The following is a 20,503-nucleotide window of genomic DNA, read 5'->3' as shown; positions in this document are numbered from 1 at the left end:
TGTTTTTTATTATGTTTAAATCATTTTAAGATTATATAGAACAGTTAAGGATCCATGCTACAACATGAATGGACCTTGAAAATATTATGCTAAGTGAAATAAACCAGATAACAAAAAGACAACTATCATAGTATTGCTCTTATATAAGGTGTCCAGAATAGGCAAATTCATAGAGTCAGAAAGGAGAACAGATATTACTAGGGGCTGGGGAGAGTAGAAGTGGGGAGTTGTTTAATGAGTAGAGTTTCCATTTAGGATAATGAAAAAGTCCTGGAGATGGATAGCAGTGATGGCTTCACAACAATGTAAATATTCTTAATGCCTCTGAAATATACACTTAAAAATAGCTAACATGAAGCATTATGCTCTATGTAGCTTACCACATTTTTTTTAAAGAGCAATTAAGTAGGAAAAATCAGGGTTTGCCTTCTTGTAGAACTGGTATTGTCAATCTGTCTTCAGTAGTGCCCTCTGGCCCTGTCACACTTGTCACCTGTGGTTAGGATACCTTGTTAATATCTTTCCTTGGGAAAGTGCACATTTCTCAGTGCTTGTATTTATTATCTCATGGATGATGCCTGTGCATCTCCCTGAATTACCGTCAGGGCAACACTCCCTTCCCATGAACCCTCTCTACCCCAGTATGGGGCTAAGGCTGAGGACCTGAAAGGTCCCGTTACTATGACAAGAGAGCTAAGCCACATTCCCACATTCCTGGTCACCACACCTGCTTTCCATATGGATGGTTCAAGCAGTGCCAGCCAGTTCTAGAAGCTTAGCCTCTAGAAGGAGCACAGTAGGATGGTGGATACCCGGCTCACCAGACAGAGGTTCTTCAGTCATGTACTTTGTGTCAAGCCCCATATGTTGGAAAGTAGCATCTGTCTATGAGGAGTGCCCCCCACCAACACACACCCACTAGCACTTGTCAGGAAAAGAAGATATGCATGATTGCAAAGGCCAGCTGCACAGACGGGGTTCGGGGCTCAGGGTTGGGCATTAGTATGGACTGGGTTTAAATCCTAGCCTCCCAAGTACCAGCACCCTGGCCAGGCATCTAACCTAACCTCTCTGAGTATGAGCTCCTTCATGGGCAAAGGGGGCTCATCACACAGTCCCCCCACGGGGCTGTAGGGAGGATCCAGCAAGGTAATGGCTGAACAAAGTCTCAGGATCTGTAATGGGTCCCAGCACAGGGACCAAGGACAGCTCCTCTGCTTCTGGGAAGCTGTTGTCTCCTGATTTTGAATGTCTATTACCTGTTGAAAATGTTCCTTTAACTGACAACAACAAAAAGCCTCAGTCTCTTGCTCTTGCCTCAGAAGTCATTCTGAAGTTCTTTAGAATCAGCTTCAACTGCATCAGTGCACAGCTGCCACACTATCTCCTTGGGCTGAACTGCACCCATGTCAGGGCTCCTTTAAGGATATGGGCAACAGGAGGAAATTACACATGGACAAAAAGGTTCCACTGACCTGTGAGGCGCTCTAGGGTATCAAATCCATGCTTTAGTGCTATCACGGCAAGGAATGAGATGGTGCCGTCTTCAAACCTGTAACCATGGTGAGAGGGGCAAGGTCACGCTGTGGCCAACATCGCCATGTACATTTTGTGGTATATAACAGAGTTTTGATTCTAAGTTTAAACATAATCTACAAATACTTTCCTTCTGCTGCCCCCACAAGCCTTGCCCCTCAGGACAGAGGGCTTTGCACACCAAGACCCATTGGGCTGCCTCTGGGCAGCTGCAGCTTTCTCAGGATAGGATGGCAGTGGTGATAAAGGGCCCTGAAAGATAGTCGCCACCTTGAGATACATTATGCTGCCCCCAGGAAGACTTTGGACTTGACAAAACCTCAAATGTTGTAGACTCTTGCAGTGCTGCCCTTGACCCCAAGAGAGCACCACAGAGCATCAGTTCAGTGTGATCACCTGTGATGCAATGAGGTTTGTAACAAAAGTCCATTATTTCAAAGTCTATAGAACCATAGGCTTTGCAAAAAATTATGAGGCTTTCACTATAGTACATGATTATCAAGGTGTTCAATATGTTTGCATTTATAATTATTCATTTAGTCAAAATGCTCATCAAATCTTTATTGTCCACATACTATGTACCAGGCACTGTTCTAGGTGCTAAGGATATGGTAGTAAACATGCCAGGTAAGATCTCTGCCCTCAAAGGGCTTCCATTCTCCTGAGGCCCTAGAAACAAGAAATACAAACAACAAACAGGAAGTGAGAAGCCAAGTAAGCAAGAGGCCAAGTCATGACAGTGCAAGGAAGATGCAAAGTACCAGTTTTGAAACAGCTTAGTTCAGTTTCAGAGAGAAAGAGCATTCCAGGGAAAGGCTGCAGCATACACCCGCAACAGGCAGAGCCTGGCACAATTCCCAAAGAGCAAGGAGGTTGGTGGGGCTGGGAGTGAGGGGCAAGGTGGAGAGTAGAAGGAAATAAAGTAACAGAACTTCCACCCTGGATGACGTGACATGTGGCTGGAGGGCTCTGAGCAAAGGGGAGTGACAGAATAGGACCTAGGCTTTGACAAGCCACCTCTGAGTACTGAAAGAGTGAGGCAGAAGCTAGGCAGCAGTGGGTAGGTTTCAGCAAGCATTGGAATGAAGTTTGGTGACAAATAGCAGCCTTACACAAGTGAAAGTTTTCAATGGAAATACTGTTTTGTATTTTAATACTGTGGCTATAAGATTTGCTCAAAGTACTGTTAATGCAATATTAATTTCCTTATAAAACAAATCATAATTAAAGATGCACAGAATTGATAATTAGTGAGTAATGAATCAATTGCTAATTGATCACTAGTGGATTACTAAATAATCTTTAATAAATTAAATATGACTAGCCAATGATGATGTATATTATTGCTTAATTAATATTAAATAATAAATAACTGTTAATAAATTATTAAATAAATTAAATAATGAATTGTTATTAAATCAACAATAGTTATATTTAATCAAAAATTTATAGACTTTGGAAAAGGGAGGTGTTTTTGTTTCCATCAAAGGTATCTCATTGGGTTATTAATAGCAAAGATTAAGAACATGGTACAGGTACAAGTTCAAGAAACATTTGAGTTTTGGGTATTAAAATAAAACTCAAGTTCTAGTCATAAGTTCACACACAAAAAAATAGGCTTCTAATGGTAAATAAATACATTCAGCTTCCTGGGGACTGTTGGTGTGGCACCTGCTGTGAGGCAACCCAACCAAACAGAAGTAGAGCTCTGGTCCAGCCCAGCCCACCCCTTTCCAACCCAAGATGAGCTGTCCCACTTTTCTCAGCCTTCAGGTCCCCCTATGGGCTCAATAAAATTCGGGTTGTCATTTTGTCCTGACTTTGATTTACATGATGTGTGCCTGACATTCTTTTATCATTTGGTCACATTACATGCTATATTACCACATTTGTTTTCAAAGGGCTTTAATTAGCATTCCTGTTTTAGAATCTCCCAACTGTGGAGAAGCCTTACATAAAAGACATCAAATGGCCTCATAACATATTGATGCCAACTCTACCTTGACGCTTCACCTATTTAGCTCTAAAGAATCATATCCTTTTAGAGACCCACATTCTAGGAAAAACATGAGGTATAGAGATCAAGTCAGATTCCCTGTTCCCATGGCTGGTGTAGAGTGGAACCAGGGCTCACTCCCCAGTGACCCAGCTCGGAGACCTACATGCCTGACCACTGACTCTGCTGCCAAGGCCATACCCCTGTCTGTAGGAACCTTGGGTCTGCACCTGAGTCTGAGGGATCTGATGCACCTTCCCATCCAGACCCCAGACCTTCTCAGGAACCAGCAGAGCAACTAGCTCCCTGCCCCAACCCTACAGTTTTCCCTGCTGCTGTGCCCAGCAGAATCCTAACCATCACCATCTAGGAGGTTTCTGAGCATGACCCACAATGCCCCTGTAGCCTGAGGAAGACACATACACCAATGAACCCAGGAAGAGGCCTATGTCATTTGAGGACCAGTACCTGCTTATCCTCAAATTTGCTCTGCAGCTCACAGTGGGGCACATACAGAGACTGCTCCTAACAGTGCCCCACAAGTTCACTGGCGTCAGATTTAGTTGATTTTTCTTGCCAACCAGCTGCAAGCTAGGCTGATTTTAGCTGCTGAAGAGCTAGTTATGCTGCCAACATGTATGAAAACTTGTTCCAAATGGTGCCATCTTTTTAAATCACTGCTTTAATGGCTTCACCTCTTGTCAATGCTCTGGGCAAAAGTCTGGTGACCTATCTACCCTCTTTACTCCCTTAGGAGCCTTTCACCTCTTCTGCTTGCAGCCCTTATCTGCAGGAGTTTGTCCTCCCACAGCTGTGGAGAAGGCCATAAGCAGGGGCAGTTCACTGAGCTGCCTGTGGCATGCTCCAGCCAACCTCTGTCTCCCAAATCTGAGCCCCACTGCCAGCCTCCATCCCTGACCTTGTGGCCCAGCCTGGTCCTTTGCACAGTCCTACAGGTGGCATATGCTGGACTCTGGCTTTGCTGAACTCCAGCCAGCTACTCCCATGGCAAGGTTACCTTTCAGCCACTGACTGTCTCGGGATATAGAAGTCTTCTCCTGCAAGGTATGCAGCGGCTGTGCCTCCTCCAAAGTAGGTTTTCCTCAGCAGAGGAGCTACACGATTATTCACCAGCAGAACACCCAGGCCAGTGGGGAATCCAAAGATCTTATAGAAGGAGATGGGGACAAAGTCGGCCTGGTGAACTGATAGGTCCAAAGGTGAAGTACTCACATAAGAGGCTGCGTCCAGCAGCACAAACCACTTCCCAGGTGTGCTTGCAGGGCATCTCTGCCCAGACTTGACCTCTCCTATCCAGGACAGAGGGTATCTGGTTCCAGAAAAGTTACTCTGAGCTGGGTAACAGAAGAGATGAGGAATCTGGCAGTCAGGGTTGCTAGAAGCAGCATCCTGTCTCTGAGCCGACCACACGTCCTCTGGCCTGACAGGGATGGAAGTGACGTTCATGGCTGTAGCAATAGTCCTCATGCCCACCACGGAGGTGTGGCTGTCGGTGAGGTAACAGAATCGACTTCCGCTGCTCTCTGGGCCTGGAGACACCCACGGGAAGGCCTCTGCCACAAGCTTAAGAGCAGCTGTGCTCCCAGCTGTGAAAATCACACTGTAGTCCTCTGGGGAGGTGTGGAAGTAAGCCAGAATCCTGGAAGAAGCACAGCACCAAGCAACTCCTTGGTCTCACCCGTGTTAAATGTTTAGAGGTAGTTGTATTTCTGCAAAACCTGACATCTCTCTACCTTAACATCTAGGTAGGCTTTGCCACAGTCATTAAGTTAGGGCAGGGGCAGAGGGAATTATGGAAGAGATGACGAACAGGTTCAAACTGGCAAATACCCAGCCTCCCAAGTCCCCGCCCTCAACTAGATAAGAAGAAAATCCACAACTACCTTGATCTTAGTTGAAATAGCCTCCCCTGGTCTACCGTCCAGCTCTATCACAACAAGTTTTCATCAACACTGATTTTAATATTGGCAACCCATTATCACTTTCAACTGGAAGTAATTTGAAATTGTATCAATTCAAGTAACTTAGGTACCACCTGGAAATCATTTACCAAAATAATAATTATTTACCAAAAACTAATTATTACATGTGGAAAAATACAAAGAGGTGTTTCATGTGCAAACATAGTAGAAAGTGGGGGAAAAGATAAAAAAAGATGCCCTAATGAATCATGAAAAGAAAAGTCAGAGGAAATTTTTCTTCTCTCTGAAAAATAAGACTTAAGAAACTGGGTCATTCCCTGTCATCTTAGCCCCCAGGAATTCTGGCACCAGCACAGAGCCGCACACAACAGCTGTGCACACATCAGACCCACCTACCTGTCTGCCCCACTTGGCATCTAATCACACTCACCTTCCTGTCCTCTGATCCTGTTTATCACTGTGCATGTATGGCCATTTAGCTGAATGTGATCTTCATGAAACCACCTCAGATTCTCTGTAGGACATGGCAGCTGATAGTAAGGATGCCCACCCACCTAGGAGTGCCCAGTGGGGCTGGCACCTCTGCTGCTCACCTGTAGCGCACCTGCTCCACAGTATCATGGGTGAGCTTGCTGCTGATGTTCTGGCTGTGAGGATTGCCTGGTAATTACAAAGACAAAGCCATCGATTCACCACTTATGGTCTCTCCTTTTCTGTTCCTCTAAAACCCTCTCCTCCCCAGTTTCTCAAAAAGTTAAGCATAAAACTACTATATGACCCAGCAGGGCCACTCCTATATACTCAAGAGAAGTGGAGATATATGTATACACAAAGATTTATGCACATGAATGTTCAGCTTTGTTTGTAGCAGCTTTATTTGTAAAGCCAAATTCTGGAAACAAAAATGTCCATCAACTGTTGAAAAAAATAGACAAAATGTGGTACATCCATATAATGGAAAATTATTCTTAATAAAAAGGAACAAATCACTAGCTATGTCATAAATGACATAAAACATGCTAGGCAAAAGATGCCTGAAACAGGAGGTCACGTAGTGTATGATCCCATTTACATGAAATGTCCAGCAGAAGCAGTGTATGGAGATACAGAAAGTAGGAGATTAGTGGCTGCCTGGGGCTAGGGGGTCAACAGGAACAACTGCAAATGAGCATCAGAGATATTACTGAGGGAATGAAAATGTTTCTGATGCTTTATAGTGATGGTTGCACCACTCAGTAAAGTTACTAAAAGTCACTGAATTGTACAGTTGAAATAGTTGAATTTTATGATATGCAAAATATAACTCACTAAAGCTGTTAAACAAACAAACCAAAAAACACTTCCCCTCACTAGCACAAGAGAGAATTCAGGAAGCATTATGGAGCTGGAAGTCAGCTCAGAGGCAGCCAAGCCAACTTGAGAACCTTTTCTGCAAGTTCCCAGATAGGTAGGCAGCTCAGCTATGTTAATTAACTCTAGGGAACTAAGTATACAACCTCAGGAGACAACCCTTCCCACTAATGGCTAACAGTGGTTCCTGCAGCAACCCAGCTATCTCTTAGATATGGGAAGGGGGCCATCACATCTCCCTTGAACCGTCCTTTCTCAAGGCTACAGCCTCTCCCAATTTCCTTCCCTTGCTGGTTTCCAGTTTTTCCTCCCTTCCTAGTATTCCCCCTGTGCATGTCCCCAAATATCATAATCTCCTTCAAAACAAGCCACAGATATGAGCACAGACCTCTCCAGCAGACACCAGCATCTCCCAGGAGCAGGACCACACGTGCACAGTAACAGGGTCTTGGCCTTTTTTTGTTTTAGGGGCTTCTTCTTCTCTCAAACCATACTGTAGGGTCACACTGGATTTCTGGCCATTGAGGCTATTAATGTCCCTTTTCCGTATCAGCTAGTAACCTGTGGAACTTGGTGCTTATCCCTGTTGCCTCTCACCACCCTGGTGTTTAGCCCCGCATCACTAGGACCACCTGTGGTCTCAACTCTGTCACCTCTCTGGCCAGCAGCACCTTTTCCACCATTATGACTCTTGCAAAGGTTAAATGAGAATTACAGGTCTCTGCAAATCATGGAATAAAATCAAGATAAAGTCCCTCACTGGCATCTTTCCTAGAGACTATTCCCCAGATTTAAATATCTGCTGGCTGCCCAGAACCTTAGCATGGCATGACAAGACTGAGGCAATCTAATCTGGTGAGGGCTAAGAGCTTGTGCTCTGGAGCAAAACTGCCTGGAGACTCAGCTCTGCCAGATCCCTTGCCTCCACTGCTTCCTGACTGTGTGGCCTTAGGTTAGTCACCTACACTTTCTGGGGCTCTGTTTCCGCACCTGTAAAACAGGAGTGATGACAGAACCTGTGCCTTAGCTTGTTTGATACAGAACCTGTATCTTAGCTTGGCTGTGAGGATGGAGAGGGAGAGTACAGATAAAGCATTTAGAACAGCACCTGAAGTGTAGTGAGTGCGCAGTACATGCTAGTCATAGCTACTAGCATTACCACTGCTCTATCTGCTACTACTGCTATTATTTCAAACTCCTTTTCCCAAGGTTATCTCCTAATCACATTGTGTTGCTGATTAATGCCCTCAACGATTGCCCATTGTTTCTAGAAGAAACATCAAACACTACAGAGAACCTACTACACCTTTACCTGCCTCTCCATTCACACCTACATCACCCTCCTCCCCTCCCTCTGTTTTCCTGGGCTAGCTCCTGAAACCACCATGGGATTATGGTTCATGCTGTTCCCTGTGCCTGGAAGCCTTTCCTCCTCCCCTTTTCCAGGTGAATTCCTAGTCATCCTGCAGCATCCACCCCATCCTAAGGCAGCTTTGCCTGACACACACACTGCCAACCTACTGTCACTGTGCAGGTACACAGACCCCTATGGCACTAGAGGACTTTTGTTCATAGGCCTTCTCACAGTTGGTAATTTATATTTATTTGGAGATCACTTGATTAAGGCCTTGTCTTAACAAGACCATAGTCCATGAAGGCAGGCACTGCACTTACCTTGTTTCCATTACAGCAACTTGCCCCCTACACCAAAGTGGCTCAACAAACATTTACAGAGTGACTGAATGAATAAAGGTTCCTCATGTCACCCATCCTCTGCACTGTACCAGTCCCACAGGGTCATCCCACCAAACATAGCACCTTTGTGCTTCTGTGCCCTTCCTGACACTGACTCCTTCTTCTGGAGGACCTGAGTGTCCCTGAGTCAGTTCTTTCTATCTGGCAGTGAATTTGTTATAGGGACAGTCCTGTGGTGCTTGCCTGACCCTCTCTCCCATGGGAACTATTCGGCTTTGTGTGCTCAGCACAGTCTCAGTCTATTAATTTATTAAGCAGAGATATATCAGGTAAATGTAGTTGGCTAATACTCAATACAAAAATCAGTTTTGGTGTGTTTTTCTTTACCATAAATATTTTCCGTGAGATCATTAATGAAGCTTGTGAGCTGGCTCTGGGGGAACAATGTGGTTCCCGCATGGTCAAGGTAGACAGTTCCTGAAAGAAAACACAAAAGAAAGCTGTGGTTGTTTTTCAGATATATTTCTCTCATTTTACCTAGATCTGGTTTGTATGAGCTTGAGCAGTGCCCATTTGATACATAATACCAGGCCACCAAGTTCTCTGGCCTCTTGATATGAGCTTCTTAATCCAAGCATAGGCAATGAGCAATGCAAGAACTGCACTTTCAGTATTTAATGACCTTTAAAGCCCAAGAGAGCCACCCTGGTTAATCAGCTCTCTTATGAACCCGAAACCGTATCCCACACAGAGGAAGAGCCCAATAGACATTTGTAATTAATTATGTTAGAGCTATTTTGCGTTATGACTCACACCCTGTTCTAGAGTTTCTATGCAACTTCCCTGGCAAGCGAGCCCTGATTTTGTTTTCCCGTAGTGAATTCTACATCCTTCTACCCTGTAAGAACTTTGAGAGCTTCAGAGAATACTAGGAATATAACTGATACTTCCAGCCTCTCTCACAAAGGCAAATTTAGATGAAAGTGAGATATCAAAATTCACCCATCAGGTGGCCAAGATCAAAAGGCTAGATAACTCACTTCATGGGTGAGGATATGGGGAAACAGGCCCACTTGTACATGGCTGGTAGGAAAGCAAATTGGTTCAACTTCTTTATAGACAGCAATCTGGCAATACTGGCCACACTTTAAAATGCAAACTCTCTTCAACATGGCAATTCCTTTTTGAGGAGTTTATTATATACCGACCATGCTTTTGTGAAATGGCCTATAAGAGAGGATATTCAGTGCAGCATTGTCTCCAATAGCAGAATACTGGAAATGATTTAAATGTCCATCAACATATATTTAAAATAAAGAATTCTTGTACACCTATCTAGTACTTTATAAATACTGACATGGAAAAAACTCTGAGATACAGTTTAAGGATGTACAATGTTAATAGATTTGTTCATTCTTTCATTCTCATAACAAATGTTTTTTCTCTTGTGCAGGAAGAATTTTTTTCACACATCATAAAATTTGCCCTTTCAAAGTAGAAAATTTAGTGGTTTTAGTATATTCATGAAGTTGTGCATCTATCACCACTATCTAATTTTATAACATTTTAATTCATCCCAAAAAGAGACCTCAGACCCATTACCAATCACTCCCCAGTCCACCTAGCCCCAGCCCCTAGAAACCACTAATCTACTTTCTGTCTCTATGGACTTGCCTATTCTGGGCATTTCATATAAAATGGAATCATACAATATGTGACCTTTTTTGTCTGGCTTTTTTCACTTAGCATAATATTTTCAAGGTATACCCATGAAGCCTGTATCAGAACTTCATTCCCTTTTATGACTGAAATGTATTCTACTGTATAGATATACCACTTTTTGTTTATCCATTTATCCACTGATGGAACATTTGGATTGTTTCTATTTATTATAAATAATGCTGCTATGAATATTGTGTGTACATATATGAATATGTTGTGTACATATATTTGTGTGGACGTATACTTTCTCCCATTTGATGGGTTGTCCTTTTACTTTATTGTTAGTATCCACCAAAGCATAAAAAGTTGTAATTTTGATGAAGTCCAATTTGTCTATTTTTGTTGCTATTGTTATTCGTATTTTTAGGGTCACAAGAAATCACTGCATAATCCAAGGTCTTGACGATTTTTGCTTATGTTTTCTTCTAAGAGTTTTATACTTTTAACTCTTTATTTAGGTCCTTGATTCCTTCTGAGTGCAAAGTAGGCGTCCAACTAAATTCTTTTGCATGTGGATACCCAATTGTCTAACCCTATTTGTTGAAGAAGAGACTATTATTTCCACTATTGAATAGCCTTGGTATTATGTTGAAAATTAATTGTGCATAGATGTATGGGTTTATTTCTGGACTTAAAATTCTACTCTACTGGTTTATGTGTCTATCTTTATGCCAATATCACTCTGTCTTGCTTACTATAACTTTGTATAAAGTTTACTTACTTTACTTTTATGGGAAGCATAAGTCCTACAACTTTGTTCTTTTCCAAGATTGCTTTGGATCTTCTGGGTCCCTTGCATTTCTAGGTGGATTTTAGGATCAACTTGTCAATTTCTGCAAAAAAAGTGCCTGGGATTTTGATATGAATTGCATTGAATATGTAGTTACTTTGGGGAGTACTGACATCTAAACAATGTTAAGTATTCAAATCCATGAATAAAGGATGTCTTTCCATTTATTTGTGTCTTTTATTTCTTTCATCGATGCTTTGTGGTTTTCAGTATATAAATCTTGTACTTCTTTTGATAAATTTATTCCTATATATTTTATTATTTTAGATGTTTTATTTCATTTTCATAATGTTCATTGCTAGTGTACAGAAATTGAATTGATGTTTATATATTGATCTTATAACTTTGCTGAACTTGTTTTTAGTTCCAATAGTTTTGGGGATGGGTTCCTTAGGATTTTCTATATACAAGACAATGTTATTGGCACTTCCTTTCAAATGTTGGTGTCTTTTGTTTTATTTTCTGTACCTAACTATTCTGGCTGAAACCTCTAGTACAATATTGAATAAAAGAACAGACAACCTTGTCTTGTTCCTAATCTTAGGGGTAAAGCTTTCAGTCTTTCACCATTAAGTATGATATTACCTGTGGTTTTTTATAGATAGCCTTTATCAGGTCAATTACATTTCCTTTCATTTTTTAGTTTATTGTATTTATAGATTAAAGAAATATTTTTTGAGCACTTACTTCCTGCTAGGCACATTCTAAGTGGCAGTGATATAACAGTGGACAAATGAGAAGCTGGCATGATAGTGACAGAGAAAGAACATAAACAAATAAAGCAGTAGGTGGTGAGAATGTTATGGTTCAATTATGTAATTTTTTAAAATACATGTACAAACATATATAAATATAGACAACTGGAAAGGCACACAAGACAAAAGTGGCAGCAGCTGACTCTGGGCTGACCACAATGGCTGCAGCTGGAGGGAAAAAGGGGATCCTAATTACTCTTCCTTTGGCACCTTTTGAGTTTAGTACTATGTAAATGTATTATATAGTCCAAAAAATTGGTTTTAGAATAATGTTCTCTTTTAGTGATAATTCAGAAATACAAAGGTACCACACCAAAAGAAAAGCTTTGGCCCATTCAGAGAGATGCACATGTGAACCCCAAGGGCTCCCTGGGAGCACTGCACCCTTTACAGTCTTCCACAAAGCCAGGAAGCCATTTGGGAGGTTGCTTTGGCCTTTGGTCCCATTGCTAATTTTGCAAAACAAGGCAGCTGTATTAGATTGGCTAGAGATCTGATTTTAGGGGAAGGCCAGAATGTATGGGGCACAGCACAGTATCCAAGCCAACCAACCAACCTAGATTAAATCCTACTCTACTACTAGCCATTCAGGATCTGTGTTCCTTAATAAGCAAATGGGCTAAGGTTTCAATGAGTTGGTACATGATAGTGCCCTGTTCAGTGCCTGGCACACAGTAAATCCTCCACAGTGTTTGGCAGTTAATAGAAGAAGCAGGTTAATGACCCTAAAACCAATTGGCAGTGGGTCTTCAAAAAAGAAAATTCCAGTCTCTATTGGGTCAGTTCTCCATTCCACACAGGGTGAGTGGCCATCAATCAGCACCCTGAGGCTTTAGAAACAATTTGAACCATATCTGTGTATTCAATATTCTACCTTCACCAAGACTGGGAAATTCCCATCCAATTGGTTAGGCAAAATATTTCAGCACTTAAAGGTTAAATATTTAATTATCCAGAGCTATCACTTAACCAGATAAACCTCAAGCCTGCAGAAATGGGGAAAGGGGATAGGAAAGGAAAAAGAGGTAAAGGTTGTTGTTTTGTTTTGTTTGTTTTTCCCTGCCCTATGAGGGGGAAAAAAGTGGATATGTTCCAAGATCCCAGCGGTGGGAGAGATGAATTCAGTCCACAAAAGTCTACTTCAACCATAATGTAGAGGAAATGCTGGGAATTTACAATAAATAAATAAACAAGTACAGTAGATGTTAAAGGGCTCTAACAGCCAGCTTGAGATCCTGGTTATCTCATCTGAATTCTCCATTTGAGGGAAAAGTTCCTGTTTTCTGATAGACAAGACTGAAACAGAATGCACCTCCACTTTCCCAGGGTAGCTCGGAGGGAAGAGGTCAACCAATGATGGGTGTGAGTGATAGGAGCTGGAGGGAATTGGGGATTAAGGAGGTGTGGTGCTGAAATAATAGGAACTAAATGATAGCCTCTGAGATTTACTTCAAAAGAATGGGGAGCCTCCTTCCCTCCCTCTGCACCTGTGGGTGTTCACTATATCAGTCTACTTCTATGGGTGGAAATTTCCATAATAACAAAATTCGAAGAGAGAAGGTGGGTGGAAGCAAGGGGCCAGAGGAGCTGTCTCCAGCAGGTGACTGTGCCGCCCAAAGAACAGGGAGGGAAAAGAGATCAGAAGGTCCCCTAGCTCCCTCCTGAGCTCCCCTGCTTAAGTACAGGCAGGGGACACACAATCAGGAGGTCCTAGCCCTCAAAGCCCTCACAGGGAGAAACAGTCACTATTCCAAACATAAGCAAACGACCTAGAGAGTTGAAATCAGCTACTGATCAAGGAAACCTAAGTCATGGTTGCTATCCTGCCCCAAATATGGGAACAGTCACCAACTACTCATCAGCAAAGAATAAATTCACCTCAAATCCGGGTGCCACGACCTGCCCACTTCACCTTCGGCCTCTCCCTGCTCAAGCTGCACGCGGCTCTAAGGCGCTAGGAAGCCCTTCACATAAGGTCCGGGGCAAAAGGGTGAGTCCCGCCGGGGTGCAGGGGGCGGGATCCTCCCGCGTGCGCCAGTGGGCGGGCAATGGCCACAGGCCAGATCGAGCTTGATTTCAAGTTCAACAAGCCTGTTCCGCCTTGCGGACCTCAAAAGGCACAATGTGCTCCTGGTCCTTGAGCCCAACTCACAGGTTCCCCCTGTATTTAAAGCACAAATTGCACAGTTCGCTAATTCTTTTAAGTCTCCCAGCGAGCTACAGTACGGAGGTAAAGTTCTAACTGCACGAGTGAGGAAAATGAGATTTCGAAAATAAAAGCTGCTTGGGGGCCATCCGGGCGGAGTCTGGAGCTCAGGCGCCTGAGGTCGTAGCCTCTCGGTCCCACCCAGCGCGCTGGCAGAGTTGCTGTCCCAACCCTGCGCACTGGCGGCCCACGCACCGCTCCGCCAAGGGGGGAGCATCAACAGTCACCGCCGCTGGACATGCCTGCATTTTGCAAGCACCGCTTCAGTTGGACCTTCCGAGTTGGAAGTCCCGAGGCAGGCGAAGACAAAAAGAATCCTAAACCCTTGTTCCCAGAGGGCGGGGACAGGTGAAAAGGACTAGGCTTGTCCTACACCTCTGGGGAGTCTAAGGAAAAGAGTAGCAAGAAGTCTTAGGGTTGCAGGTAGGACCTCAGGGAGCCGTTTCCACGAAGCGGACGAGCAGACACGTCCCTCCAGGTCTTTCGATCCAAAACACATCCCAGATGAGGGAATGCCGCTCCCACCTGGAGCAAAAACTCATTCCCACGTCGGTTCTAGAACCCGCGTGCTCCCACGGCCTCCCGACCAGCCCAGCGCAGGTGCCCGCTCCGGCCTCACCTGCCAGGCGGCCGAATTCGTGCGCACGAAGCTCGCGCAGGCTCCGCTGGCCGTAGCCGTAGGCGAGGGGCTGCGAGCTCGAGTCCCAGAACCGCGCGAAGTCCAGCAGCTCAGCCCCCCGCGGCGCCGCCCCGCCGGCCATGACCCAGGCCTGCTCGCCGCACCGTCCAGGCCCGTCCGGCGAGGGGAAAAGCCGAGGCCGTCCTGCCGCGACTCCGCCCCGCCGCGCCGGGATCGCGCCTCTGGGCCGGCGCGGGGCACGGGTCCGCGGCCGAGGGGCGGCGCCTCCGGGGCGGGCCGGGCTTGCCGGGGGAGCGCTGACTCACCGGGTTTCACTTCTTTCCTGCCCTTTTCCCACCTGGGGCGGGCCGAGGCAGGGCCCGTTTGGGTTGTTTCTTCAGACAGCTTCCCGACGCAACCCACGGGGATGCCCCCAGACGCTTAAAATCCAAAGTCCTCGCATACCTGTGGTCCCCCAGAGAGGCTGGTGGAAGAACTAACGAACTGCTTTTTCCTGCTCGGCACTTCCTGAAACCGGGCCGTGCTCCCCGCCCGATCCTCCTAAACCCGAGACCCGCGGAGTGGACCCTCACTCTCTGTGACTGGCCCCTCGCGTGCTGGACTGGGCGTTTTCAAGGAGACTTCCCGGTTGCTGCTTCCCAGTGGGGCGTGCGCTCTGCGTTTCTGAGAAGGCGACTGAGCAAAGGGTAGAAGAGGAAAAAGATTGGGGATCCACGGGTTTGGCCAAGATCTCGGAGGCCGCACACCGTTGGAACCGGGCAGCTAGTGTGCGACCAGAACCAGAGCGCCTCTTCCGCTCTGCCCTCGGGCTCGCATCCTCGGTGCCGGAGGCAAAGCGTCTCTGTCCCAGTCACCACGGCCTCAAGTATGCTGGGGCAGGCCAAACCCATGGGCCGAAGTGCGGCGCCGGCCGCAGAGCGGGCTGGCAGGTGCGTTAAGTGCCGCCCAGGTACCCAGCAAGGAGCCCTCGGGTGCGATTCCAGATTTTGGGCCCGCCTCCGAGGATGGAGTGAAAGGCGACCAGGTCTTGGATGCCCAGGCGAGGTGCCCGCTGTGGAACTAAGCCGGGGGAAAAAGGCAGTGCGGAACCTACTGTGGAGAGGGCAACGGAATGGGGGCCTAGGTGAGCTGGGCGGAGTGGGGTCGAGGGGTGGACCGCTGGCCCTCGAAGCATACCGCGGTGAGACGAGGTAGGAAGGGTGCCCAGGCCACGAGCCAGCGCTGTGCCGCAGGCCCCAGTGGGTGGGCTACAGGGGCCTTGGGATGCGTGTTGACAGGTGCTGCAAGCTCCTGGATCCAGCCTCTGCCTTTGTAACAGGTACTCCTAGGGCTCTGCTGCCGGGTGGGCCAGCGTGAAAGCCAGGGGGAGGGCAGTGCATAGACATACCTCTCCTGGACTGTGGGGTCTGGGTAGGATCTATAAGGCCCTGGCTAGAGGTGCGGTGTTCTGGGGCTGCAGTGTTACAGCCGGTTCAACCGGCGCCCGCCTCAGTGAACTCTGCAGGCAGGCCGTTACAGCTCTTCTTGCTCACCGCCCAATGCCCAGGACCTTAGTCGACAAGCACTCCTGTTGTTCTGTAAGGGAAGAGTATATTGATGAAGAAATACCTATGCCTGCCCATTGGCGTCACTGCCCACCCACCCCACTTCTGCTTACCTTCTGGTCATTCTTGGAGCAGAAGGCTTGGGCATGGGCACCATCTTGGGCCCTCTCCACTGCCCTCCTCCTGTAAATGTGATTTAGAGCGACAGCAATAACAAAGGCAGGCACTGCCCTGGGCAGGTGTACACTCTTCCCTGTACTAGTTACTCACAATTAAATAAACAGATCTATGGTGGCTGTTACAAGTGGGCAAGGAGAGGCACAGAGAGGTAGAGTAACTTGCTCCAGGGCACATAACTTGAGGAAGATGAATAAGCTAACACCTGCGAAGTCGGTCTCCAGAGCCCAACCATTTAACTGTGTTCAACAGTCTTTCTCTGTAGGCCTCTGCAAGCCTCAGGGCCTCAGTTTCCATGTCAGTAATTTTGGAGAGTGGTGGGTGTTGGTTTTGCCCCTTACCCCTCCTTTTAATGCCATAATTTACAGTGAGGATCTCCTCTAGGCTAGGCATTTTCAGGCATTAACTTGCATGGAATCACCTGGAAGCCTATTAAAAATGCAGATTCTGATTCTTTAAGTTTGGGGTGGAGCATGAGGTTTTGTGTTTCTAACTGTCCTGGAGGACACTAACTCTGGGGGCTGTGAGTGAAGCCCTAGGTCATTTCCGTGGGAAGGTGGGGAGTACCTCTCCTCATGTTGTTCTGTGGCCAAATAACAAACCCCAGATTCACAGGGTGCTTGCTTTAGGACAAAGTTGCCTAGTGAATCATCTGGGCCAAGTCAGTGCAGAACCCTTTTTTCTTACTTTTAATTGTGATAAAATCTACCAGTTTAGCCATTTTAAAGTGTACAGTTCAGTAAAGTTAAATATTCATATTGTTATGCAATCAATCTTCAGAACTCTTCATCTTGCAGAACTAAAACTCTACCCATTAAACAACTTCCCATTTCCCCCTCCCTGTAGCCTCATGACAACCACCATTCTATTTTCTGTCTCTGAATATGACTATTCTAAGTACCTCATATGAAAGGAATAATATAGTGTTTGTCTTCTTGGGACTGGCTAATTTTACTTAGTGTAATGTCCTTAAGGGTCACCGATTTTGTAGCATGTGACAAGATTTCCTCTTTTAAGGCTAAATAATATTCCACTGTATGTGTATACACACCACATTTTGTTTATTCATTCATTCACTGATGGGCACTTGGATTACTTCCATCTGTTACCGGGCTGAGTTTATTCTCCTCGGTTTTTGTCCCCACCATAACAAAGAATTGAAAGGCAGAAACACAATAGTGAAGCAGAATTAAACTTTTTTTTGAATACACTCCAAATGAAGAGCAGGCCAGAGTCAAAGAAAACAAAGGCCCCAATCTGTTAGGCAGGAGGCCTGTACATTACATTCTGGCTAGGTGTGTCTTTGACAAGGTGGGGTCATCTGATTGACAGGTCCTCTATGTAGCATCCCTCTCCGTTCACATGTCCTTTCCCAGATGAGGTGTGGTTTGGGCAGTTCTTAATTTTGTTCAATTGTGGCCATGTTGGGATCTGGTTGAGACTGGTTTGGCCTGGTCCTGATAGGCAAGGAAGCTATTTCCCTGCAAAGCCTTCGTTATCTTCACATGGGACCCCTGCCTGGGCAGTTTGGGTGGTTTTTTGCTTGAACCTCGTCTTCCCCTTCCCCAGCCGCTCATGTCTGTCTTCCTACCTACCATTCCTAACACACCTCTTGGCTGTTGTGAATAATGCTGCCATGAACATGGGTGTATAAATATCTCTGAGACCCTGCTTTCAATTCTTCAGGATGCAGGTATAGAATTGCAGGAGAGAGGAAAGGGGCTACTTCTAACCAGGGAGCCTGGGAAAGGTTACCCCAAAAGAAGAAGGCTTTGACCTGGGCCAAAACAATGAGCCGGTGAGGAAGGGAGAGTAGTGGCATGTGGGAACACCAGGAGCCTCAGCCTTTAACTGCCACACTCAAGCCCATTTCACCAAGATTCTCTAAGCCTTTCCTGATGGAAAGAGGCAGTTGGGAGATCAGATTGCTCACTTCCTGAAGCCAAACCTCTAGCCCCCACCAACGAATGCCATGTGTTCACCATTCAATGATCCTGTGCTATAAGCCTATATCATCTTCCCTGTTCTCACTGCTGGCCTTGGCACTTTGGAGGAACCTGAGCTGATGCATGCTGAGGTCCAGAGAGTCAGCTTCTGCACCCAAAGTTTACAGCTTTGTAGCAAAAAAGCTCTTCAGCCCCTATTTACAGCCCTCTCTCACCTAGAAACCATGAAAAAGTATGTGTTTATGCACTAGACCGGGACACAGGAGAGACAGCCCTGATTTTGTACTTAAAGTCCCTCCCCTTTGTCCCTGGTTCTCTACTCAGGACGCTGTCTCCTCAAAACCCCTTTATCCCAAGTTAACAGACTTCTATAGGACCCCACCCCCCGGTGTCCCCTGGTGATGGACTCCATTTTTGAGAATCTCCACTATACATAAGGCGTCATTCATGTACTATTCCTTGTCACTCACTTAGCGAAAGCTCAGTGAGTGCCTCTCTGAGTGAGTTGAGGAAGAAGGCTGGGCAGATTTGGGAGCAGAGTTGGAAAGTTTTAAGTGAGGCTAAGGAATTGGAATTTCCATTCTGAAGAGTTTTGAGCAAGAAAGTGCCCCCCAGAGTTTATTTAGGTAGAACTGTTGAATGATCATGACCAGGCTGGATGGGGTGGTGAGAATTGGGGGCAGGAAAACCAGCTACAACCTCTTGTAACCTGTCCAGGCTTGAATCACTGAAAATGAAAATGGGCTTTGACAGCGGCATTCATTCACTGTTCACTGGGAGCTGCTCCCTGCTAGGGACATGGTAGGTGCTGGGAAGACAATAGTCAATAAGACAGCCTCTGCCTGCGAGAGCCCTGGAACAGTGAAGAATGGGACTGCCATCAGATCACCCCTCCACACTGCAGAATCCTGGAGAAGTGGGGCTCCAGAGGTCCTGGAAAAGAAGGTGGCAGAGGGAGGGCAGCCTTCCATGTGCAAAGGCTGGAGGCGTGAAAAGTCTCCGAAAATTCCAGAAGCAGGATCTTCAGTGAGGCTGGAGCACAGGTTGAGGCCTTAGGGATAGCAACATTTAGGGGGTATCTGCCCCAATCCACTGACTGGTGAGAGGTACAAAGAGAGAGGTAGAGGAGGGCTAGAGTGCCTCGGGGTAGCTAAGGCTAAAAAGACAGGGCAAGGACTCATCAGATAATTGGATTTGCTGGTTAGGTGGTATGCAGTACCCTAAGTGACAGTTTTGTTATCTTGGGGATGGAAGGCCCATTATAATGTTCAAATCTTAAATGGTGAGGAAGCATACAGGTTTTTCTGCTCGATCATGGAGGTAGTTGAAAGCTGCAGTAATGATGGATCAAGTTTCCTGCCAAGTCATGATAGGGGGTGGTTGGTGTTTCAGAGGAGGCTGAATTTGGTTTGGATAATGAAATTAATTTAGTACTTCCTGCTAGAATGAAATGTGTACCTCCCTAACAATGAAAACCCGTAGACCTGATATGCTGGCACCAGAGAAATGAGAACAGAGCCTGCACAGCAGGACAAAGAAAGACAGCAGTGGAGCAGGTTTTCTCAGAAACCTGGTAGAGTTGAAGCTCTGGTGGAAATAACTTGAGAGCAGTGGAGCAAAAGATCAGAAACTCTAGGAAGCTCCCTCCCCTGGAGTGACAGGAGACATTTTCTGTCAATAGAAGCTATGAGGGCAGCTTGGAATCAAGACATGGTTAGAAACAAGGCTTCAGTATATTTACACCCATAATGTTCAAAACTACAAAACTCTGCCAGTACTATAGGCAGACATAGGAGTGAGAGGGTGGGTGGACCCAGAGCAGGGAGCTTCCTGCAGCTGTTTTCCTGAGGGCTTGGCTTCTCCCTGTGTTCACTGTGGGGAGAAGGGCCACTGAACCAGGCCACCCCCTTTTTGATCACAGAAGGGAAAGCATCTCATACCAATTATTCACTGACTCGTGGATTACACTGGAGAGTGCTTCCTCTGCCAGTCAGCCATCTGTGTTCTCAACTTTATCCTTGAATTCATTAAATATTTGACAATACACTGTGCTAGATGCTGTGCACAACAAGAAAATAAATCTGATGCCTTGATGTTTAGGCTTTAGTAGGCTTGTACAGTGGGCTTTCACTAGTCACCTACCCAGCACCCAATGCCCCTCTGATTCTGCTTTGGAAAACAACCCCATGTGGAGCAGCCATGT

The 20,503-nt window shown here is 45.9% G+C and overlaps 2 protein-coding genes across 8 annotated transcripts in view; one reads left to right on the top strand and one right to left on the bottom strand.

Moving 5' to 3' along the window:
* MOCOS (molybdenum cofactor sulfurase) overlaps positions 1-14,888 on the bottom strand; it is a 58,309-nt gene extending 43,421 nt beyond the window's left edge. For 2 of the 7 annotated variants that reach the window (XR_001853886.3, XR_012121197.1), the window contains exons 1-5: positions 14,613-14,883; positions 8,908-8,997; positions 6,069-6,135; positions 4,551-5,192; positions 1,476-1,552 (exon numbers count right to left, since the gene is read on the bottom strand). Coding sequence is in view for 5 of the 7 variants with exons in the window: in XM_073212916.1 (XP_073069017.1) it covers positions 1,476-1,552; positions 4,551-5,192; positions 6,069-6,135; positions 8,908-8,997; positions 14,613-14,754 (1,018 nt within the window). In the remaining 2 variants the exon portion in view is untranslated. Of the gene's footprint in view, positions 1-1,475; positions 1,553-4,550; positions 5,193-5,905; positions 5,990-6,068; positions 6,136-8,907; positions 8,998-14,612 lie in introns of those variants that run through there. The other 5 variants (XM_073212916.1, XM_017665778.3, XM_017665777.3 and 2 more) reach the window with 5 other exon arrangements.
* SLC39A6 (solute carrier family 39 member 6) overlaps positions 13,759-20,503 on the top strand; it is a 91,528-nt gene continuing 84,783 nt past the window's right edge. Inside the window, exon 1 of the mRNA XM_073212917.1 lies at positions 13,759-13,777. The gene's annotated coding sequence lies outside the window, so the exon portion shown is untranslated. The remainder of the gene's footprint in view (positions 13,778-20,503) is intronic.

This window comes from Manis javanica, chromosome 9 (genome assembly GCF_040802235.1).
Source record: "Manis javanica isolate MJ-LG chromosome 9, MJ_LKY, whole genome shotgun sequence".
NCBI classification, from domain to species: Eukaryota; Metazoa; Chordata; class Mammalia; order Pholidota; family Manidae; genus Manis; species Manis javanica.
This window is presented reverse-complemented; position numbering and strand designations above follow the sequence as displayed.